Source organism: Pundamilia nyererei, unplaced genomic scaffold (genome assembly GCF_000239375.1).
Source record: "Pundamilia nyererei isolate P.nyererei 1_Seehausen unplaced genomic scaffold, PunNye1.0 scaffold00050, whole genome shotgun sequence".
Lineage (NCBI taxonomy): Eukaryota > Metazoa > Chordata > Actinopteri > Cichliformes > Cichlidae > Pundamilia > Pundamilia nyererei.
In genome coordinates, this window is record NW_005187451.1 from 770,925 (window position 1) to 793,007 (window position 22,083).

Genomic DNA, 22,083 nt, shown 5'->3' on the forward strand with positions numbered 1-22,083 from the left:
TAGCTAACATCAGTCCAACAGACACTTTGATCCACAGCAGAACATTAAGAAAGCAATGAAATTATCCTCACTTTGCTGTGGATGTTATTGACCCACAGAGGGTTGACTCAGTGTGCTGCTGCTTGTTAAAACTCTTAATTTGCAACAACCAAAGCACTGTTTTACTATTAGTTTGGGTCGTCATTGTAAAAACAGAAAAAAACTTTCTTGTGTGATACATTATGTCTGTCTGCTTTCATAAAATGCTACTTCAGCTAGTCCTGTATGAGCTCCCTCCTAGGGAGGACAGCGGCCTCTGGTGGCCACAAGTGATAACAAAGGTTCTGAGTTTATAAAGGGGAATCCCTACACCTGTTTCACACACCCTGCCCGGGATGAGGGGCTACAGGCAGTTTTTGGGGCACCGTCCCAGTTTGCTGCTGGTTTCGGGGGGGAGCTGGATGTTCTGGTGTGGTCACTGACCCACTCCCTTGGTTGCTTGGGGTGGCTAGGACCTCCTTGATGGGAGGGGCTCTGCCGGGTGGTTCTTGGGCACCTGTGGCCCTTTGACCCTGTTCTCGGACCAGGGCAGCCAGCCTCTAGCGGGGTCGACTACCTCTGGTCCTCTGGGACTCTCACCCCTTAGCTATGGGAAACCCATCTGGGCCCTTCCTGCTTCTTCTACTGGAATAGATGCGTGGATGACGCAGATGTGTGTTGGGGGCTTTGGATGGCATGTATCATATTCTGAGTGAGTGTTTAGTGTTTTTCCACCTTATTTACTTATAAATAAATAGCTAAATAAATACGTTTTCAATTACTCTCTCCCCTTTATCTAAATCCCCCTAAAGTTTTCACCCAGCTATACCCAGTGAAAGCAACATCAGCAAAAGGGAACTCTAGAAGCCCGAGAAATATCAAGGGCTGAGGGGGGAGCTTGAGAAGATGTGGAGGGTGAAGGCAACAGTACTAGTGTGATAACTGCAGCATCGGGGCAGCTACCCCCAAATTGAGCCAGTGGCTCCAGCAGATCCCAGGAGTGATATCAGAGATCTCTGTCCAGAAGAGCGTAGTCCTGGGAACGGCAAAGATAATGCGCCAGGGCATGTGTATCCAGTACACTTTCCAGCCTAGGTCCCACATGCTACTCCTGGGATATGAGCAAGAGAGACAAAACTGAAGCTATATCAGCTCAGACATCATCTAGATTAACAAGGTTTGTGTCGGAACAATATGAGAACAGCATCCATTCCAAGGCTTGAGTTGGAGCAAGCCTGGACATCACCAGACCCTGGCACGATTCATGCCTACTGGCTAAAGAAACTAACTGCACTCCATGAGTGTCTGGCAGCACAACACTACACGCCTTTGCAACTTCAGGTTGGGGGTCTGACTCCCGACCAAGGCGACTGAATCCAGTAAGGGTCCTTTTAGAGGTTTCAGAAAAACTGGAGAGGACTAAAGGAGAAGTATGTGATGCATATTTATGGGACCCAAACACACTGTATGGCAGCATTTATTGAGAACACCTTGGTGGAGATTATTTTATATTGTGTCACAATTAAAGAGGGTTGTTATTAGCTTCCGGAAATCAGCTTTAGTGTCGAAATCTAGTTTTCAGCTAATGTTTTTTTATTGATTTAAAACTTAAACTTCATCTTACTCTGTGTTGAGGGAAAGGGAACTACTGTAATTGTGCCTCTTTTTTGTTCCTGGATATTCATACATACAGAAAAAAAGACTTCAGGGGCATAAATATATACCATTGTGAAAATATTCTTTTTAACAAGAGAGAGGACAGTTCTCATAATGCTGGACACAAATGGAGAACTGATTCACTTGAGTCTGTTGGATCAGGAAATGTGACGACGCTGCACTTGTGGTCAACTAGACCACGAGTCACATGCCACTGTTCATCAACAACCCAGCCGTGCATTACAGAAGCACTTACGCCTTACTTAAACCTTTTTTTTAAAAATTGTTTGCATGTTCAAATATTCTCTGTATTTTTGAGTGAACGGGCTGTTTATGGCATTCTGTTTATCATTAATTATGATTTTATATTGTAACCATAGTCACGACACTTAACACTTTTCATGTTTGAGATTTGTGAACAGAGATTTGTCCTCACACCATCTTTCACCACCACTGCGGAGCAGCTTTCCGGCCGACTCCACACACACACACACACACACACACACACACACACACACACCTCTCCCTCCAGGCCCGGTGTCACTGAAATGGCTCCCCTGCAGTGGAGCCATTTACCACTTGTTTCACTCAGAAACAAAGTCCTATAAATATGTTTTGAAACCCCCACACCTGTACTAATGAAGATGCTGGTGCACAACTACATTTTCTTCCTCTGAGTGGTGATTCCCTGCTGCTACATAGGAGAGCAAGGGATCACTGAAGCTGTGTGTGTGTGCGTGCATTAAGGTTTTGAATAAAAATGATTATTTCATTGTGTTACAGGACATACAACTAACCCAGACTATGGGGTTAATTGTATCATTTCACTCTTTGTGTTTGAGACCATACCATGCAAGTATTAATTGTATTGCTGAGAAAACAGCTGTACTATTTAACAGCAGAGACATGTAAATAGTTTGCATTACATTTTGCATCCACTACTTTAAAAGAGCTCGAAAGCAACAAATGCCAGAAACAGGGGAGACCGGGTATAGTTGTAACTATTTCTGGCTACTCACAAACACATATGCAGCGAAAACCAAGAAATCATTATTGCTATAAGAATACAACGCTGAACTACTTCCTGTTCACCGCAGGGGTACAAAGCGAAACTTTTTTTCGGAAATGAAGACACTGAGAGGGTGCTGCTCTTAAGGCTGCACACTTTTGACAACTGTGCACGTCAGAAAGAGGATGTGTCTTGTCTTCCTTAGTTTTTTCTGACTTCATGGCACTGAGAGAGAGGCTGCTACTGTTAACTTGTCTCTTAGATATAATTTCTGACAGAATGTAAAAAAGCCGAACAGACGAAGGCAGTATTCGTCTCAGCTTTTAGACCCACGCTGCGCTTTTACGCACAAGTCTTGAGACACCACGTCAGAGAGAGAGCGCCGAGTGCCGTGCCAGACTTCGCTGTGTAGAGGAAGTATTGCTGTAGGTTCAAGATGATCCTGCTGCTCGCTCTGCTTTCTGTTCTCTGCGGAGAACCGGGTTTGTGCCTGGAGGAGGATGGAGGCTTCACGTTTAATGGAGACATCCGTCAGTTCGCCGTGACCTCAAATACACTTTACGTCGCCACAAAGGAGAGACTGTACCAGCTGAGCCACGACCTGAGTCTGATCAACAGTCTGACCCAGAGAGGAATCTTAAAGACCGGAAACCAGCAGGATGATGTCCAGTTTTACCGGGTTTCTGAGGCAGCTGAGTGGAACGCAACTTTCAGCATCAACGTGCTGTTGCCATTCACAAAGAATGACTCTCTGATCAGCTGCGGTGTGACTGACGATGACTGCGGTTACTGCGAGATTCTGGACCTGCAGAACATCTCCAACCTTCTGTACAGGGAACACTTCCAGGTGGGACCTCTGAAGAACAGCAGCAGGTCTGTCAGCTTTCTGGTGGGTGTGAAGAAGAAAACTCAGACTGACGCTTACATTCTGACCGCGATCCAACAAAACAAAGACCAGCCCGAAAACAACAAGTGTGGTATTAATCAGCAGGCTGTCAAGCTTCAGAATACGGATAACAAACAGGGTGGAGGTATTTTTTCTGTGACTGATGGAGCTTCGGGCGAACCTGGGATCAAAAGTAAAGGTGATGTGGAGTTTGTTGACGGGTTTCAGATCAGTTCAACCATCTATCTGTTCTCCAACGTGCTCTCAGCTCGAACAAACAGAGTCCGTCTCATTTGGCTCGAAGGCGATAAAAGTAAAACTGACACACTCAAGTCTCTGCGGGGCGCGACTCTCAGTGTCTCTAACGGTGAACGCAGCAGACTCGTGGCCTCCTCGGTCATCCCGGGGGAGCAGCCGGTGCTTTGGAGCGGCGTGTTCAGTATCGATGGAGGAGACACCGACACCGAGCTGATGGTGTTTGACATCAGCCCTGATTACAGCACGAACACCGACAGCGATCCAGACTTCTACACCTCTGCGCCAACAGAAGTGACGGTGGGTCGCTGAATAACTTACGTTTATTTTTTAATGGTTATTTTTTGTGTTGAAACTGTTTCCACCTGTCCCATTTTTTTCTCTGGTTTGTAGAAAGTAGTATTAAGTCATTGTTATGTGGCATCAAAAAGACGTAACAACTGTAAGAAATGTGCAGGGGCACAATCTACTGTATTATTAAACTAAACAAAAAATAATTATGGTGGAACTAAAATAACAGCGACGAATCAAATAAATGACACAAAATATTCCATTAAAAGTTTTAAAAATATTTAGACTTTAGAAAACAGAAAAAAATCCAGGGCCTCATATTGTAAAAAATGAACTAAAAGTCATGACTGAATAAGGATTCTGAGGTATTTAAAGTACTGTGTTGTCTGCTGGTTCGCGTGAAGATGTTTGATTTATTAAAAACCATAAAGTATACAGACCAGCTTAAGCCTTCTGTAGAGTTGCTGCTGTGCATTCATAGGACCTCATATTGATTCATTATCAGAATATTAGTTTTCCAAACTGTAAGTAAAAACCATGTTGCTGCAGCTGCTGACCAGCACAACTCTCTGGATTTTAGCAGCTGTGGATGGGAGATCATTCTGTTTAGACAAGACATGTTGTGTGTGAGACTGCATCTAATTAGTATTCAATTAAGTAAATGTATATAAACAAATGATCTATAAAAAAGTTTAGTTCCATTGATTCTTTAAGGCTAATTTTTAAACTGTACACATAATGTAATAAAAGAAAAGAAAAGAAAAAACCCTAAAACAGTACACGTGACATGTTGCCATATTATGCACTTCTTAATTTTCAACTGGCACTACGAAGTATTTGCTAGCACTTAATTTTTTGACAAGACAGAAATACAAAGTGAATAAATAGAGGTCACTTTGATGGCACAACAACACAAGGCTTTTTTTAGACTTTGAGTAATGAGATGCTATATCAGGTACTTTCAGTACTTCTTCTGGTTAATTATTTGTAAATATCCGATCTGTTGGTTGCCTGTTTTTCAGCCAAAGATCCTGAAACCAAAGGCAGTGCTCTTCAGGCACAGCTCCATGACCTCTGTGCTGGCAGTGAGGCAGAGAGGCTGGATGGTTTTCTTCATTGGGACAGGAGACGGGCAGCTCATTAAGGTGTGTATTAAGTAATAGATATCAGTTAATAGAAATATGTATCTAACACTGCCTTCTGCTTGGATTCTCCTCCATCACTCATCATCCTCCACCTGCTTTCATGTAGTTGACAAAAAAACCCATTCAGCAGAGATTCTGTATTGACAGCTCACTCACATCGTTACAGAATCATATTGTGCTTGCTTGACACAATATTTACTATTTACTAAAGTATTTTCTTTCAGGGTGCATTTACGCTCATGTATAAATTATAATAGTAGCTTAATGGCTTTAATGGATGGAGGGATGCAGCTCCATGTAATGCCTTCCTCTGCCATAGTCTCTTGCATTTTACTGTGATCTAATAAAGCCAAAGATTAACTGAGTTCTCTTGCCACTCCCACAAAGTTAGATAGATGCTACTGATGTCAGTTAGTGAAGTGATTTTCAGCAGATGAATCTCTGACTTAGGGTAGCCACCCAAACAAGACAGACTACCCCGATTCACTGGCACAGTTTACAAATGTGAAACAGTGAGCTCATACTACCACAGTAATCTGAGAAGCACATGAGTGTCAGGTCAAACATCTATATAGGAAGGGAAGAAAGCTTGAAACCACAATCAAGGAAGTCTGGAACAATGTTAGTCAGTTTACCGAGATGCAGAATGGTTCAATGAGAAGCATGATGAATAGATGAATATGAAGTACAATATAAGTACATAAGTGCGACTCTGAAAGCTGCCAAACAAAGACTCACAGCTCAAGCCACTAAGCTGAAGAAATAAACAATAAATGGTCTGTTCTCCAAAGCTCCAGTTCTGTTCTCCCAGCTACAACGAAATAATAACATGGGAACAGATGCACCCTGAACTGCAACTGAGTAATACTGGAAGAAGAAGAACTGGCTGAAGTCACTAGCAGCATTCCATGAAAGGCAAGTGAACACTTGCTCAGAAATAAAAACAGGATGAAGGCATCTACTCCTGTTTGACAGAGCAGTGCACCAAGACTCTTAGACCAAGCAGACCACCCTAAACACCGCTGCACTGACTACAAGAAAGCCTGTCACTCAGTGCCCCACACGCAAACACTGGAGTGCTTGGCACTGTATCAGACTAACAGTGCACTAAGAACATTCATTCAACAACCCCAAAGGCAATCACTCATGTCACCATAAAGTTTCAAACATATCTAGGTGATGCACTGTACCTACTGCTTTTGCATAGACCTCAACCCTCTAAGCCAGCTTATTGCAGAGAGCTGATACGGACATTAATTCAGGAGTGAAGCAATCATCAGTCAGCTCCTGTACAATGAATGATTGCAAAGAGAGTGAAGGTGATGGAGTTGCCAGAGGGCAGAGAAGCAGACATAAAGGATACAAGTACCTGGATATCCCACAGGTCAACAGGAAACATGACAGAAATGCACAAAGGTCAGCCACAGTCAAGTACCTCAAGTAGACAAGATATGTACTGAGCAGCCAACTGAGTGGTAAAAAGTGTTGGGATTAAAACTACAAATACATAGGCCCTGACAGTCATTAGACACCCAGATAGAATAATAAGCTGGCCATAGGAGGAGGAGGATGCCACTGAAATCAAAATACGAAAACTCCTCACAATGTACAGATATCTCCATGTTACTAGCAATGGGAAGCGGGAGGGTGAGTATCAGCGAGTGTCAGAGCCAGAATGGAACATGGAGCATCCTCAAATACATCAGAGAGGTGGTCCCTAAAGACTAACTGCTTCAAGACTGCCTCGGCAGTTGAAGACACATGTTAATGAGGAACAGGAGGAGGAACTATCCTGGACGAGCAAACCCCTGCATAGGCCGTACCACCGACAGGTAGACAAAGTGAAATCCTGCCAGCCGGTAAAAAGGCCAGCTTAAAGGACACGGCCTCTGATCTTGTAGTTATGGTTGTTCTTGTGCTGTAGGAGTCTACTACACCTGACAGGACCCAAGTTGCAGGCTGGCCAAAGGTACCCCAGTGACTATTCAGTACAAAGTAGCAGGATGTAAGATGAAAGCTGTGTACACTGAGAAGCACAACCAAGTGCCTGGGATAGTGTACAGGAAGACCTTTGCCCCACTTGAAGTCCCCAAGATCCAATGGAAACCAACCAGACAATGTGGTGGTTGACAAGGAACAAAAAATGCGATTGTTTTCTTTTGAATAACCGCTGGGTTTGCCACATCCTGGCAGACAGCAAGATCAGGAAGGAGAGTGAGAAAAAAGAGAAATACCAAAGTGCTCTCAGTGGTAACAGGAGCATTAGGAGTTGTAACCCCCAAATTGGAAGAACGGCTTCAGTAGATTCCAGGCACAACATCAGAGATCTCTGTTCAGAAGAGTAAAGTCCTTGGGACAGCTAAGCTAAGCACTGCCCCCAGATTCCCAGGCCTCTTGTAGAAGAGCCAATCTTGAGAAAGAACACAGACATACCAACCCACAGGGAGGCAGAGGGGGGTCTTATATACATTGTATATCTTTTTCCACTAAAACACCTGTAAATTACTTACTGCTTAAAATTATTTTTGCATTACTTAAAATTGCTAATAATTTAATTTGTGTCTCTTTTCCTCTATATTACCTGAAGTTACACAATACTTTAAATTCCTTACACTACTGTGTAACTGTCACAATGTAACAATTTCATTTAATTCTAGAGGAATTCGACGGAGTAAAGAGTAAAGTGTTCTAAAGTGTTTTTCTAACTGGATGCTGGCAGACAGTAAATGTTTCTGATGACACGACTCCTTTTCCGGTCACTATCTTGCAGCATTCGCGCTGATCCTGTTTAGAAATATGACACCATTACATCTGAGTGGGCCTCTGAAACGTTGCCATGATCTCAGCATTCAGCACCGCTGCTGTTTGCTGCAGATATTTCTATTTTATTGCAAAACTGTTCTTTTCTGCTTCTTAGTCATTCTGCTATATAGAGCATGGCTTCTTCTAAGGAAGCAGCATGGATCATGAGTGCATTCATTTCTGTTTGTGGTTGAATACGAGAAGAGGAGGAGACAGATTTGCTGCACTCTGAGACATTGCTCAATCGATCTGAGAGTTTAATGGAAGTGTTTGTTTCAACATTTGAAATGCTGCCATGAGGCTCCATGTTACCCTCACCATCATTTTTAACACCCAGACCTTTAGCATGGATACCAACTGTAATACTTTATTTGGCTTAATTGCAATATAAAATGCTTGTCAGTTAAAGGTCATTATGGTCGCAGTATGACATTTGTGTTCATACATGCAAAGAAAGTGAACTGATCACAAACAATAAAAGATGTCCACTTTCTCAGACCTTATGTTATCTTCTTTTAAAGGTACATGAAGTATTTTTAGGTAATTTAATAGAAAAAAGAACGTTGTGCTCATCAGTTATACAAGAAAGTGTGCCATTACGTCTTCAACCAAAGTGATACATTCTTATGAACTTAGACATCATCCATTAAAAATACAGAGAATGAGGCGTCGTCTCATTATCACTGCCATAACTGAGCTTTACTGACTTATGGACTCCAAACGGACTTTCACAAAGTTTTACAGCCTCCTCCAGAGTAATTAGATGTGGTGTATTGCTGAGGTAAACAGCAGACATATTAAAAGGACCTGAAATATAAACAAAATATGACCTGGTTGAAAACAATCCAGCCAAAAACAGGTTTAACTTTACGGTAACACCTACAATATAGCTCTTACAGGCCTTAGAAGTGGACTCTGAACTGGTTTTAATCTCTATAAACTTTTAATGAGTTGTGAGATGTTCCACTAATATTTTTCTTTTTTTAAATTTTGTTCCTGTTTTTGTAACTTAAAAAAAAAAATGTATTGGCATCCAGTTCAAAAAAAGGATATAATGGTCAGTGTTCATTTTTTTATTACATTTTCTTTGCTTCAAAAAATGTATTTATTGTCTTTGTACTATTTAAAATTAAATGTATTTTTTAAATGTCTGTGCTGATATGACCCAATCTGTACAACCCTCAAAAGTTGGCGGTATCACTCTAACATGACCGCCAACCAGCTTGTAGACCGGGTTTCTTTAACTTGGATCTGGGGGTTGTTTTGAGATCATGCTCGAGGTTGGTGCCTTGTGATCAGGTCTGCAGAGGGGACCAAACAGAAAAACTATCACACCAGTGCTGCTGACTCACGGTGGACTCCCACATGTTCCACTGGTCTCATGTCAGTGTCTGATCATTTTAATATCTTATCACCTTTTGTTTCCCTTGCACTCTCACACTCACCATGACATCTCTACACATCTCTTTACGCCTGAGTATCCTGAATTCATGTTTATCCTATTTTTCATATTGTCTGTTTTTGGAGACAAAGTTTAAAAAGCGTATTTACAGCTATTATTAAAGCTGTTAATTTACATTTAAAAAGCTGCGTCACCTTCATTTTAAAACCCAAATATATTTTGTGACTACAAGAAATTTTTCATGGGGTCAGAAATTTAATCACTCTGACTCATACACTGAGCAACACAATGACAGTTGGAGGATGTGATGAAATTAGGCAGCAACAAAGAGTTCTCTAAAACAGTAGCAGTGTTTTCTACACATTGTTTTTATTTCTGCGCTGGTGTGATCCCGTTATTAGTGTTCAAAGGCAAACTTGGCAAAACCTCCTTCTTGTTGTCAGCTGTCTGTGGACAGGAACTATCACGCTGGCTGTCCCACGGTGCTCTACAGGACCAGTGATGACCGCAAAGTGTTTCCCAAATTACATCTGGATCCAGTGGATCAGAAACATGTGTATGTGCCATTTAGTAACCAGGTACTTATATTTTTTACAGATTATCTGAACGTCACATGTACCTGTGCTGCATTTTACAGTGTTTGTTGTTCTAGATAAGGCGAGTTCCTGTGTCGAAGTGCAGCACGTACACAAATCTGGAGCAGTGTTGGTCTGCACAGGATCCATACTGTGTGTGGTGTGGCTCTAAACGCAGGTGAGAGAAACAACACGTGCAGCTGACGTCTTCAAACAATCCTGAACTTGGTGATCATTTCTTTTTCTTCTCGTAGCTGCACATTTGAAGATGACTGCACAGATTCAGACTGGCTGTCCATTCCTGATGAGTCCCAACACAAAATGATTTCCCACAGAGTGGAAAAGGACACAAACGGACAGGTGCAGCTTACAAACACACTCGGGACTGTAACCATTTGTGGCTTTCAGTTATTTGTCACTTTTGTTCTGCATTTTCAGATCTCACTAAAAGTCCACGCACACCTGACTGTGGGTGAAGAAGTGTCATCGAGGTTTGCCTGTCAGTTTGCTTCAAGGTCCGGCTCGATTTGTGTTTCGAATAGCCCTCCTCCACAGTTCCCACAATGCACCTGCACCCTGTCTGATCGTACACTTCCTGCTGATGGTCAGTGGCTTTTCAGAAATAATTCCAAGAATTAAAAACACTTCACAGTAAAAGTTGTTTATTGATTTGCAACATTTGCCAACATAAGAAAATATATTATACTCAGATATAATGATAGAGGTTCTCTGACTCTGTTTATTATTATATACTGGCTCAGCTCATTAAAACAGACGTATCACTAATAACAGAGACACTGACATTCATCATAAGTTTTTTTTTTTTTTAATTTACAGGTCTTGATGTCACAGTAAAATTCAGACTTGGGACATCACCACTGTCACAACGACTGAGGTTAAACGACTGCTCTAACATCAGGGGAACGCCAAGTTTCGTGTTGTAAGTCCATCAATGTCAGAAAGAATTCAACGACTCACTGTGGACAGACTACAGTACATCAGACAGATCAGACAATCAGGTCACGGTTAGAAATCAGAGAGAATGAAACCTTCATGACCAAAGCTAGAAAAGTTTAATAATTGGATGAAACTGTATCAGACGTTGTTAGCGAGTGGTCTTTACTTTGGTGTAGTATAGCCATCATCAAGACAAAAAGGACGTCTGGAGGTGTACAGAGACTTTTTAGACAGGAATTTTTATCAAGTGAGCACTCGCAATGTGCTGTGGTCTGGAGTTTCCCCAGAGCAACATCATCATTATTGTTAGATGTTGTTAGTCAGCACAGTAAACTAACACAGCTTCCTAAATTCAGCTGTAGTCAGAACATCAGCTGTTTTCCTGTAATTCCTGCAGAATAACGCAGACTGAATGTTTCTGCAGTTCTCACTGAAGATTAAAGCAGAGACTAAAATATAAGAAATTAATAAAATTAATAAATGACATATTAGATAAAAGACACATGAAAAGTACGAGAGTCGTCACATCCTCGATTCCTCGACTGCTTTCCTCTTGTCTCGGCGAGTCCCACCAGACGTGTGAGCGCAGACACGTCTGCAAAAAAAATTTCAGCTGCAAGGAATATTTTTGGTAAAATTTTATGTTTTGTAGGGTGCTGAATCCAAAAATGATCTCCATTTCCCTCACATACAGTTTTGTTTGCAAAACAAGAGAAATTTACATTTTTTTAAAAAGCGCAACCGCGATGAAAAAAATCAATATTTTATTCCAATTAACTCGGCATAATTTTTCTGAGATTCCTTACTTTCACTGTGAACAAACTAAACCTGTTAGGACGCGATCATCTGAGATCCTCACACTGCCACCGGACCCCCCCTCCTACTGACCCCCCTTAATTCCTCGCATTTTCTATGTGTATTTCTCTTGAGTTAGAAATATCAAATTAATGTAAGAAATCATTATTGGAAATGTTTGTTTTTTTTACTCAAGTATAGGATATCAGATTTTGACTGCTTAATTGTACACTTAATTACATTTAAAAAATGAGGTTTGCAAGAAAACCTGACGAGATGGGATTTTAAAAATATTTTTCCTGTTTTCAGTGAGTAAAAATCAATAAGACACAGTCAAACAATCCTATGCAGTGTTTTGGTTGCCGGCCTGTAATTCTCACCTGATGTCAGTAAAACATTTGTTATAACAAAACCACAGCTGTCTTTTATGATATCAGATCAGTGTCCACGATGTTTTATACTTAGGCACAAAGTGACTTGATACTGTATCTGGTCCTTTTTTAGTCCCACACACAGAAAGTCTGATCACCTTAAATGACTGAAACAACTCACAGTCAGAGTAAAAAGAAAGCTGTTTCCCGTCTCTTCTTCATGCTCATCTTTTTTGTGATTACACCTTTTATTTTGTTCATCTCATCTCCAATATGTTTCCTGTCCAGGTGTCAGGAGTGCATCAAAGCTGGTTGTGGATGGAACAAAAACAGCTGTTCCTGGGCTAACCAAGGAAAGACTGATGTACTAATGACTGATTTTCTGGATTTTCATACTTCATATCAGTCTGTGCTACATTATTTTAAAGTCATCACTTTTAACATTGAGCAAGAAACATGGGATTGATGGTAGAAAATGAAACTATTAAACATACACCAGAGATGCTAAAGAACGATTTTTTTAACTTAAAAAATGTTATTCACCAAAACAATACCAAGTGCTTATTGCTTCATCAGTACAATGATTTACATGTCTAGATTATAAAAAAAATGTCAATACTTTTATTAGCAGTTTTCTGTTTACTCCTCTTTTTGAACTAAACTAACGTTAGCTACAACAGGTCCTAGGTCAGTCCTGATAGATTACAGTGCTGTGCAGATGCTAAGTGCTGTATCCCTCCCGCAGGACAGAGCTTGCAAAGATTTGGAGTCTGGGAAGAAATCTGTGAGTCTGATCCTCATTATCCCCATCCAGTAGAGGTTATGATGTCAGCAGAAGGAAACTAAACGATCTGATTATTTTTGTGTGTTGCTGCCAGGGGCCGGAGATCTACTCCATCACTCCCAGTGTGGTGTCTTTCTATGGGAGTAACCATGCGGTGTTATCAGGTCAAAACCTTGGTTTTGTAACACGAGTGAGGATCCAGACGCATGCTGAATGTACTCCAAAAGAGTGAGTCACTGTACAGATCACTAAGATGCTGAGAAATAACTGAATAAAGAGCAGATTTTAATCCAGGGGAACTCCACCCATATTACAAACCAGAGGTGCGGACTCGAGTCATTAATTTTATGGCTTGAAAAAAAGACTTGTGACTTGACTTGGACTTTTACACCAATGACTTGGGACTTGAATTGGACTTGAACCTGTTTGCTTGAAAAGATTTGCTATATTACTCCAAATCTAAAATTTAACAGGCATATTATATAAAAAGTGTGCACCATTCATTCATTCATTCACCACACTACGTACTGTGTGCATGAGCTGTTGCACAGCCAATCAAATTAACCAGATTTTTTTTTTTAAAAACAAACAAAAAAACACTCAAGCCAAAAATGCTGCCAAGAGGAATTTCTTTCAGGTACATAAACTACGAAGTAGTCAACAAAAAATGAAATGCAATATGCAAAAAACATGCAAGAAGAGAATCACAGACGAAGATGGAACAACTTCCAACTTTGTCCGACATTTGAAGTTGCATAAAGAACAGTAGGTGGTGCTTCTCTTTTGCTACGATGTGATAGCTGACTTCATCTTACTAGCAAATGTTGTCCAGGCTACGTTGATGATATTGTTTGGCTTTCACGTCTATGATATTTTTGTTATGCTATTTTAAATCCAATTCTACAAGCGCATCTAACATGCAGCTTGTTATCTCAGAATTGTCGGTGGATGGTGAGCGGGGTCTGTTTCAGAAATTGGGTCCCGTACCTGAACTCAGGGAACACACACACTCTGTGACTCAGACATAGACACATACAGACACATATGTGCACAAACAGACTAGGCAGGAGAGAGAGGACATGGCAATCACAGCGCACTACATTTACTGCAATGGTTCTTTGTTTTGTACTGTGGAAATCTCAGCAGTTTTTGTCTGAATAGAAGTTCTGCTTTTGCAATTTTCATTCAGGGGAAGACTATTCCTACAGCTAAGTTTAATTGAGCTGCATTTTAGAGGTGCAATTTCAGAATAACTTTGTGTATGTTTTGTAAGTTCACGGGTTTCATCATGTGTTGAGATAAGTGGTCTCTTTTTTAGCATATAATTGCATTTTTTTTTCTTTTAAAGACTTGAAAGGACTTGAAATTCAAAGATTCAGACTTGTGACTTTACCAGGGACTTGATACTTGACTCGTGACTCGAGTATAAAGACTTCAGACTTATTTGATACTTGCAAAACAATGACTTGGTCCCACCTCTGTAACAAATCACCATATTCTACAATTTGGGAATATGTGAGTTCTCACCCAGCACTTATCGATGGCAAAATAGTTAAAAATGAGTTTAAAAAACACTGATACAGATTTCATTGACAACAAATATTCATTTTTACTGGACACGCTGATTTTTATTTATGTTTTTTTGGCTTTGGAGCTTTTAGACTCAGGCTTGCAGAAATTAGGACAAATGATGCACAGTTTGAAATGCAGATTGTTTGAGTGTAAAACAGAAGGAGGAGAAATGTACTGTTGTCTGCACAGTAAGAAAAAACACAGCAGTTTACAGCATGCAGTGAAATTCACAATGAAGTCTCCCACACAAAATAATAAAATAACTTGCGCATTAAAAATTAAGGTGCAAACAACAAAATTAGTAAAAACCAAAAAAAGGTTTTCTGCATGTCGTGATGATGTCACTGAGTCTGTGTGTCTTTGCTCAGGTCTCCTATTTGGGACAACGCTGGCGTCAGTCTGACGTTCCACATTCCCAGCACAGATATCAAAGGTGTGGTCCGTGTGTGTGTTATCCTAGACGATGGTAGTTGCCATGGTGACGCCAACATCACTTACCGCTCATTGCCATCCTGCGACAACATCACTCCAAGCAGCAGCTGGATGAGGTAAAATTAGTTTTGCACAATTCATTAGTGATAACTGCTGATCGTAGATCCACAACTTCCAGAAGCCGAGGTTACAGAAAGAGTTTGAACTCAAACTTTGCTTAATGTCAGTTTCTTTGCAATTATGATTAAAAGAAACTTGTGCTGATAGTTGTTTTTGAGGAGGCCACCTTTGGGAATCCCCAGACGCCTAAGGCCGTCCCTACCCTCAACCACAATAGCAAAGGCAGGACCAAACCATGACCCCCCAGCCATATGTGCTCCATATGTCTCATTTAATGTGACATATGGAGCACACTGTCTCTAAGAAATTATCTTCTGAAGAAGTGCAATAACAAACCTGATTAATCAAAATCAAAATCATCTGCAGATCATTTTATTGGAGATTATGTATCGTAATTTCAGGAGCAGGACCACGCTTCCAAACACGCTCGTCTATAGATGACAACCTTCTGGTTCCCCCAGTTCTGCAAGCTGTTCATTCTCGTTTACATGCACCACCCTCCCTCCGTCCTTGTTCTCCATTCTTTAACTTCTTCACTTCTATTTAGTACACGGGGATCTGCCAGGGAGCCGTCGCCAGTCCCCTTCGAGGCCTTCCCCAAACCACAGCTCAAGTCATGTCAAAGCATTCACTTTTACCTACTACAACGCTGTCAAACCTAAAATGAGGACGTGGGCCCAGCTAGTGAAGTGGGGAGTCTTCCTGAGGCAGATAGTCAAGGTGGTGTTAATCATCCGAATCGAAAACTACATTAGTTTTATTTATTTATTACAAATATAACAGGTTGGCAGGAAAGAAAATAGACAGATGGTTATTTTTCTGGTCCATCAAACAATAAGCTTCTCGTTATTCTTAAGTGAGCTCCGCTGGATCCAAGGATGACTCACTTCTCTGTGATCAAGAGTCTTTCATATTCTCTGCTCTGCATAAATGCTGCTCTGTGTTTTGCAGTGGGAAGAGGAAGCTCACACTCACGGGGTCACACCTGGAGGTTGCTGAAGGAGTGAAACACAGCCACACCAAGCAGGACGTCAAGCTTCCCAGAAACAGCAGCTATCAGGTCTGCACACACAGTGGAAATGGGACTGTTGATAAATTGAATAGGTCAGTCTAACATTCTGCTCTGAGTTGATGGACTCACTAGCTTGGGAAACCTGGGAAACACTCGGTGAACAAAGTTTCAGACAGATTAGCTGTGACTGAAAGAGTAACCGATTGGCGTCTTTGTCTAGATGAACGATTAATTACAAAAGTGTTCATGTTAACAATGAGCTTACGTCAAAATAGGTTTTCATGTTCCCGATCATTATCTCTTTAATGCACTCTGATGTGTCCTTTTCTGTTGAGTATATGAATGAGGAGGGTCAGACAGATGGTTCAGTGCAGCAGGAAGGAAGAGGATTTTGGATTCACAGTCTGACATTTATTACAGCTACAGTTTTAACACAACTTAAATGTAAATATTTCTAGTTTCTTAGTCAAGAATTCCTGAAGGCTCCGTGCTTCCAGGAAGTATTCAGAGCGCTGCAGTTGTTCCAGCCTCATTCCAAAATGGATTCAATTCATTTTCCATTTAAAATTCTAGAAACATTAACCGAAAAAATACTAAATGAAATAAATTTGCTTGGAATTCCTGCAAATTTATCAAAAACAAAAAGATAACATGTAAGTATTCTCAGCCTTTGCTCAGCACTTTGTTGAAGCACCTCTGGCAGCAATTACAGACCTAACTGTTTTAGATTATGATACTATGAGCTTGGCACAACTATTTTTGGGAAATCTCTCCCATTGTTTTTTGCAGAACCTCTCCAGCTCATCAGGTTGGATGATGAGGATCGGTGCACAGCCATTTTCAGAGAGGTTCAGTTGGGTCTGGGCTCTAAATTGGGTCACCCAAGGACATTCACAGACTGTCCTGAAACCACTCCTTTGTTATCCTGACTGTGTGCTTAGCATTGTTTTCCTGCCAAAAGATGAGCATCCTCCTCAGTCTGATGTCCAGAGTGCTCTGGTGCAGGTTATCATCAAGGATGTCACAGCATATCGCTGCATTCATCTCATCTCAACCCTAACCATTATTCTGCCCCCACCATGCTTCACTGTAGGGATAGTATCGGCCAGGTGATGAGCAGTGCTAGTTTCCTCCCAACACTTTGCATTTAAGCCAAAGAGTTCCATCTTTGTTTCATCAGACCAAAGAGTTTTGTTCTCATGGTCTGAGAGTTCTTCAGGTGCTGAAGAAATGATTGTCCTTCTGGAAGGTTCTCCTGCCTGACTGTGGCCCTTCTAACCCGACTCAGATTGGCCAGGCCGCCAGAACTATGAAGTCCTCGTGGTTCCATACAAGAGGCCAGCATTTTTGCTCATTGGGACCTTTTCTGTACCCTTCCCCACATCTGCACCTCTATACAATCCTGTCTCAGAGGTCTACATGTGCTCTGACATGCGTTGTCCACTATTGGACCTTATATAGACAGATGTGCGCCTTTCCAAATCACATCAAACCAAGTGAATTTACCACAGGTGGACTTCAGTCGAGATGTAAAAACATCTGACAGATGATCTGATTTTGACTGAATCAAAATTAGATGACTGATTTTTAATGTCATGGAAAAGGCTGGAAATACTTATGTATATGTTATATTCTTAATTTAAAAAACTATATTTGCAATAAGTTCAAACAACTATCATTCACTTTGTCACTGTGGTACACTGTGTGTAGAGTCTTGAAAGTGAATTTTATCCATTTTGGAATAAGCTGCTGGAATGTTTGGAATAAACATGACAAAATGTGGAACAAGTGAAGTGCTGTGAATACTTCCTGGATGCACTTTATGCTCAACAAAATAAGGTGACGTAAGCATTCCAGCTCTTTTGGAAATGTGTTTGTGCTTGCTTTACCTTGACATCATCATCTGCTTGCTGTACTGTCCACACACTAATACATTCTGTGTTATACAGTCAAAGTCCTTGCAGAGTCTCACCTATGACACACCTGCAGCTGAAAAAACTTTGAGCAGCAGTGTGTCTTTGAAAGTAGCCAATCAAACCTTGGCCTGCTCCACAAACATCACCTACTATCCGGACCCTGAGTTTACCAGCTTCACGGCTATAAGAACAGGGGAAGATGTACGCGTCACCATACAGGTAATGTTGCGTCTGTTGAAACAATCTACTAACATATGACATCAGCTCACTGAAGGTCAGACTTCTGTTGTTGTTTCAGAAAAAGTCAGACAACCTGGAGATGTCAAAAGAAGAGCTATCAGTGTGGGGCGTTCAAGACAAACAGGAACACCCCTGTATCCTGGAGGCCAAAGAGATGGATTTATTTATCTGTCGGATTAAAAGGCCACCCAACACAGAATTTTACGACTTAAAGGTAAATCTTTCTTTTAAGTGTGATTAATGTGATAATAGGTATAACATCACAACATCTCTATTATCTTACAAAGTCCTCAGAAGTGTAGTACTGTGCTAACAATTTACACCATAAATACATTTCTGGTATGTTTTCAAATTACTGTTTTTAAAAAAATTTTTTTATTGAGCTTTAAAATACAATTAGCAGAAGAAAAGATCAAATCAGCGCTATTTGCCTTTAAAAATGTCATGAAATGGTCGTGTGTGGCAGGCAGGAAAGGACCCAAATGCAGACTTGTAGGCAAAACTCAGAAAACAGCTTTATTTGCTGAATAAATAAACAATGCAAATCTAAACTGCGAAACCTAATGAACCAAACACACAGAGAATCACACAGCCATGAGGGTACGACGTGACAAAAGGCAAACACGGGGTTTAAATACACGAGGAGGGAATGAGAAACAGGAGGGAAACACAGCTGGGACTAATCAGACATAATGAGACAAAGGGAAGCAAAACTAGATACACTGACATAGGACAAGGACTGTCAAAGTAAAACAGGAAGCATGAGACATAAGCAGACTTGACACAGAGACGTGGAACATGGCAGGTTTAGACCCAAGCACATAGCACACGGAGACTACATGAGACAGAAAAACTAAACCTTCACTAGAGACAAGACACCAGGAACACAAGGAGGGCTCAGAAACAGAACATGGAGCACAGAGACAACAGTAACTAACAGTGACAGGGAGACGTGACTGACTGGGAAGAACTGACTTTAAAAAATACTGACACGGTTCAAATGATGCATGCACGTGAGGAAAACAAAAGAAGAAACCAAAGAAAGCTGACGAAATGCTAACCAAGCTGAAAAAGGGATGAAGAGAGACAACGGGACAGATGGACACAGGCATGAAGACAGCACAGTGACCATGCAGAGTCTCCCACAAAAACTAAAAATATTCAAAGCTCAAGTCAAAAGTGAAGTGAAAAAAGAACTAACGTGCATCAGTTATGCTATGAAAAGGAAATTTGGAGAAATTCAGGAAACGATTCAAGAAGAAATAGCAAAACTTAACAAAATGCCGTGCTGGGTGACAGAATTAGGAAAGTGGCACAAAGAAGCTAACGAGGCCCTTGTGATGTTGTTGAGCCACACACAGCAGATGCAAGAAAAAATAACCAACCTTGAGCAAGATCGTGAAGACGCAACATCCACATATTTGGCATACCAGAAGAAACAGCCTATACCAAAATAAGCATCCATCTGAAAGACGGGGTAAAACTGCAAGTGACCTATGGAAGACGGGGATCGCACTAGAAGCTTCAGGAGAGCAAGAGGCTAGGACGCTGGGAGAAACTGGAGCACCACCAGGAAGGCAGCAGGTGAGAGCTGGCAACCTGAACGGAAACAGTACAACAAGTGAGGGAAAAGCTAATGAGAATCAATCCTTTTATGTCAGGTTTCGCTATGCGGCAGGCAGGGTGGGACAAAAATGCAGGACTCAAAACTCACGAACACAAACTTCAGAATAGCTTTATTGCTTAAGAGCTCAAAATGTGCTATTCAAAATAGCTCAGGTAAGAACGAAAACCAGTAACTCACAGACTGGCCTCCAACAAGAGCCCATGGATCACACAGCTTGTGGGGAGAACAAAACAAAGACCACATGAAGACTGAAGTAATGAGACATAGTAAGCAAAACTGAATATAATGTACACGGGACTATCAAAATAAAACAGGAAGCAAACGGTGAGAACGTGAACCTGAAAAAACTAAACAGAGACACCGCTGGGAGGTAAATAAACACAGAGACAAGACTTCCACAACAGACACTGAAGACAAGACAGAGATGAATCTGGGACATGAAAGGAACGAACATAGTAAAACAAAAAAACCATGAAACAGACATAGAGATAACAACAGTTCTCTACAGTCGTTTTCAAATTGATATATTTCTTTCAAAATGGTAGTAATAGAGGAAATACTGTGACCCAGTGCTCTGTTGAGACTTCCCTCTGTGAAATGCGTTTTTGTGTTTTCTAGATAAAGTATGGTGACAAGACAGTGAGCCTCAGTAAACCTCCACCACACAGTGTCTTTCCAATAGTACTTTCCCTGCTGATACCCGGTATTCTTGCTGGTAAGTTGGCTTTTTCTTCAAACCTGGACACAATTTCTTAAAAACGCCTGAAAACCTTTTCTACTGCAAATTGAAGATGTTCTAGTTTTTCCGCTCAGGTCAAATCTGTTACTGTTTGTCTTTCAGTGTTGTTGGCCATCTATCTGTGGCGGAAGAGTCGCTCGGATAGGAATGGGTTTTGACCACCGATGCCCGTCTCTGTATTCAAGTGATATTATATTTGAAGTCTTGATGTCTGTTTTTCCCCTCTCTTGGGATTAATTTCTGTGTTGTTTAATTCAGGTGTATTTATTTTTTTATTTTCAAAAAAAATTTCAGGTTTCTCAATTTTGGTTGATTGGCAACCTCATAATTCGACCTTAACTCAAGGCAGTTTATGATACTGTAGGTTAACGTTCGGTGTGCGTTCCAGTTGTTGTATATATTTATTAATTTTATATATGTTTTATACTTTACATCATGCTTGAAAGGGGTTATTGACCTAAATCTCCTCCGGAATGCAAATAAAAGCTTTCCTACAGTGTTGAATTATTTTGTTAAATCAGCTTCTACTATTTCTGCTTTCCTGATACAGTCTTTGGCTGTATCATATATGAAGTAATTGTATTTTTACTGTAATTGTATATTTAATAAATATTGATATATGTGCAACAACATTTGTTTCCCATGAATGAAATTACCTGAGAGAGAAAGACAATAGAAAGCCATAATACTGGTAGGCCTTCTAAAACATTTAGAATCAGAATCAGAATACTTTATTGATCCCTTACTATTACTTTGCATCCATCTGTTTGGTCACTTCTTGTGTGTCAAACACAACTTCCCAGAGCTGACCATAGATATCTCCTTTGCTGCACTCTAGTAATAACCCATGTTTGGAGGTATCCGATATAGTATAGCATGTAATAGCCCTATAAATAAATCAATAAAACTACTTAAAGACACTCTGTGTGTGTGGACTGCTGAGAAAATAACCGCAGAGATTCATGAGTCTTTGACTCCATCCTGTGGTCAGAGACAAAGACCCATGTCTTGGTGTGCTTTTCTTTCCATTCTTCTTTCAAAAACAAAAAAAACAACCACACCCTTCAAAACATGCAAATGGGAAGGGTGTAGGGTAACATTGGTTCTATCAGTCCAAAATGCATGTACATACATACTTACATGCAAGCATATTATGATCGCACTGAGAGAATAAGTCATTAACAATGACACCAAAAACATCGGTATCATAATGATAACCATCCCCACCAATAATAAGTCATTAGTAATAATACTGACCTGCTGCTGTTTGTGGATGTCATCAGTCTCACAAGCTATCCTGGCTGATGTCCATCCCCAACACTGACACTATACTCAGTCAGTTTAATTCAGTGAATAAATCTAAACATCATCAAACAACAACAAGTGAAGGTCCCATATATTTCAATATGAGAGATCATTTGAAGGAACTGGAGATGATTTATTGATGTACAGAATTCAGTTTGAGGTTAGACTCTGATG

The 22,083-nt window shown here is 40.7% G+C and overlaps 1 protein-coding gene across 1 annotated transcript; it reads left to right on the forward strand.

Moving 5' to 3' along the window:
• The first annotated feature begins 2,989 nt into the window (after positions 1-2,989).
• On the forward strand, positions 2,990-21,227 carry LOC102192122 (plexin-C1-like). The gene is made up of 16 exons (XM_005733102.1): positions 2,990-4,124; positions 5,138-5,260; positions 9,908-10,042; positions 10,117-10,217; positions 10,294-10,399; positions 10,478-10,643; positions 10,877-10,979; positions 12,451-12,526; positions 12,908-12,946; positions 13,041-13,174; positions 14,887-15,066; positions 16,022-16,130; positions 18,032-18,217; positions 18,297-18,452; positions 20,484-20,580; positions 20,707-21,227. The coding sequence occupies exons 1-16, from the start codon at positions 3,120-3,122 to the stop codon at positions 20,760-20,762; spliced, it is 2,772 nt and encodes a 923-aa protein (XP_005733159.1). The 5' UTR covers positions 2,990-3,119; the 3' UTR covers positions 20,763-21,227.
• The last annotated feature ends 856 nt before the right edge of the window (positions 21,228-22,083 follow it).

What these genes read in the sequence shown, in the direction of transcription:
- LOC102192122 (XM_005733102.1), top strand. Translation starts at nt 3,120, where the DNA reads ATGATCCTGCTGCTCGCTCTGCTTTCTGTTCTCTGCGGAGAACCGGGT. An exon ending in CTAACCAAGGAAAGACTGAT is followed by an intron (nt 12,527 to 12,907) that starts GTACTAATGACT and finishes TCCCTCCCGCAG; the next exon opens with GACAGAGCTTGCAAAGATTT. An exon ending in GCTGAATGTACTCCAAAAGA is followed by an intron (nt 13,175 to 14,886) that starts GTGAGTCACTGT and finishes GTCTTTGCTCAG; the next exon opens with GTCTCCTATTTGGGACAACG.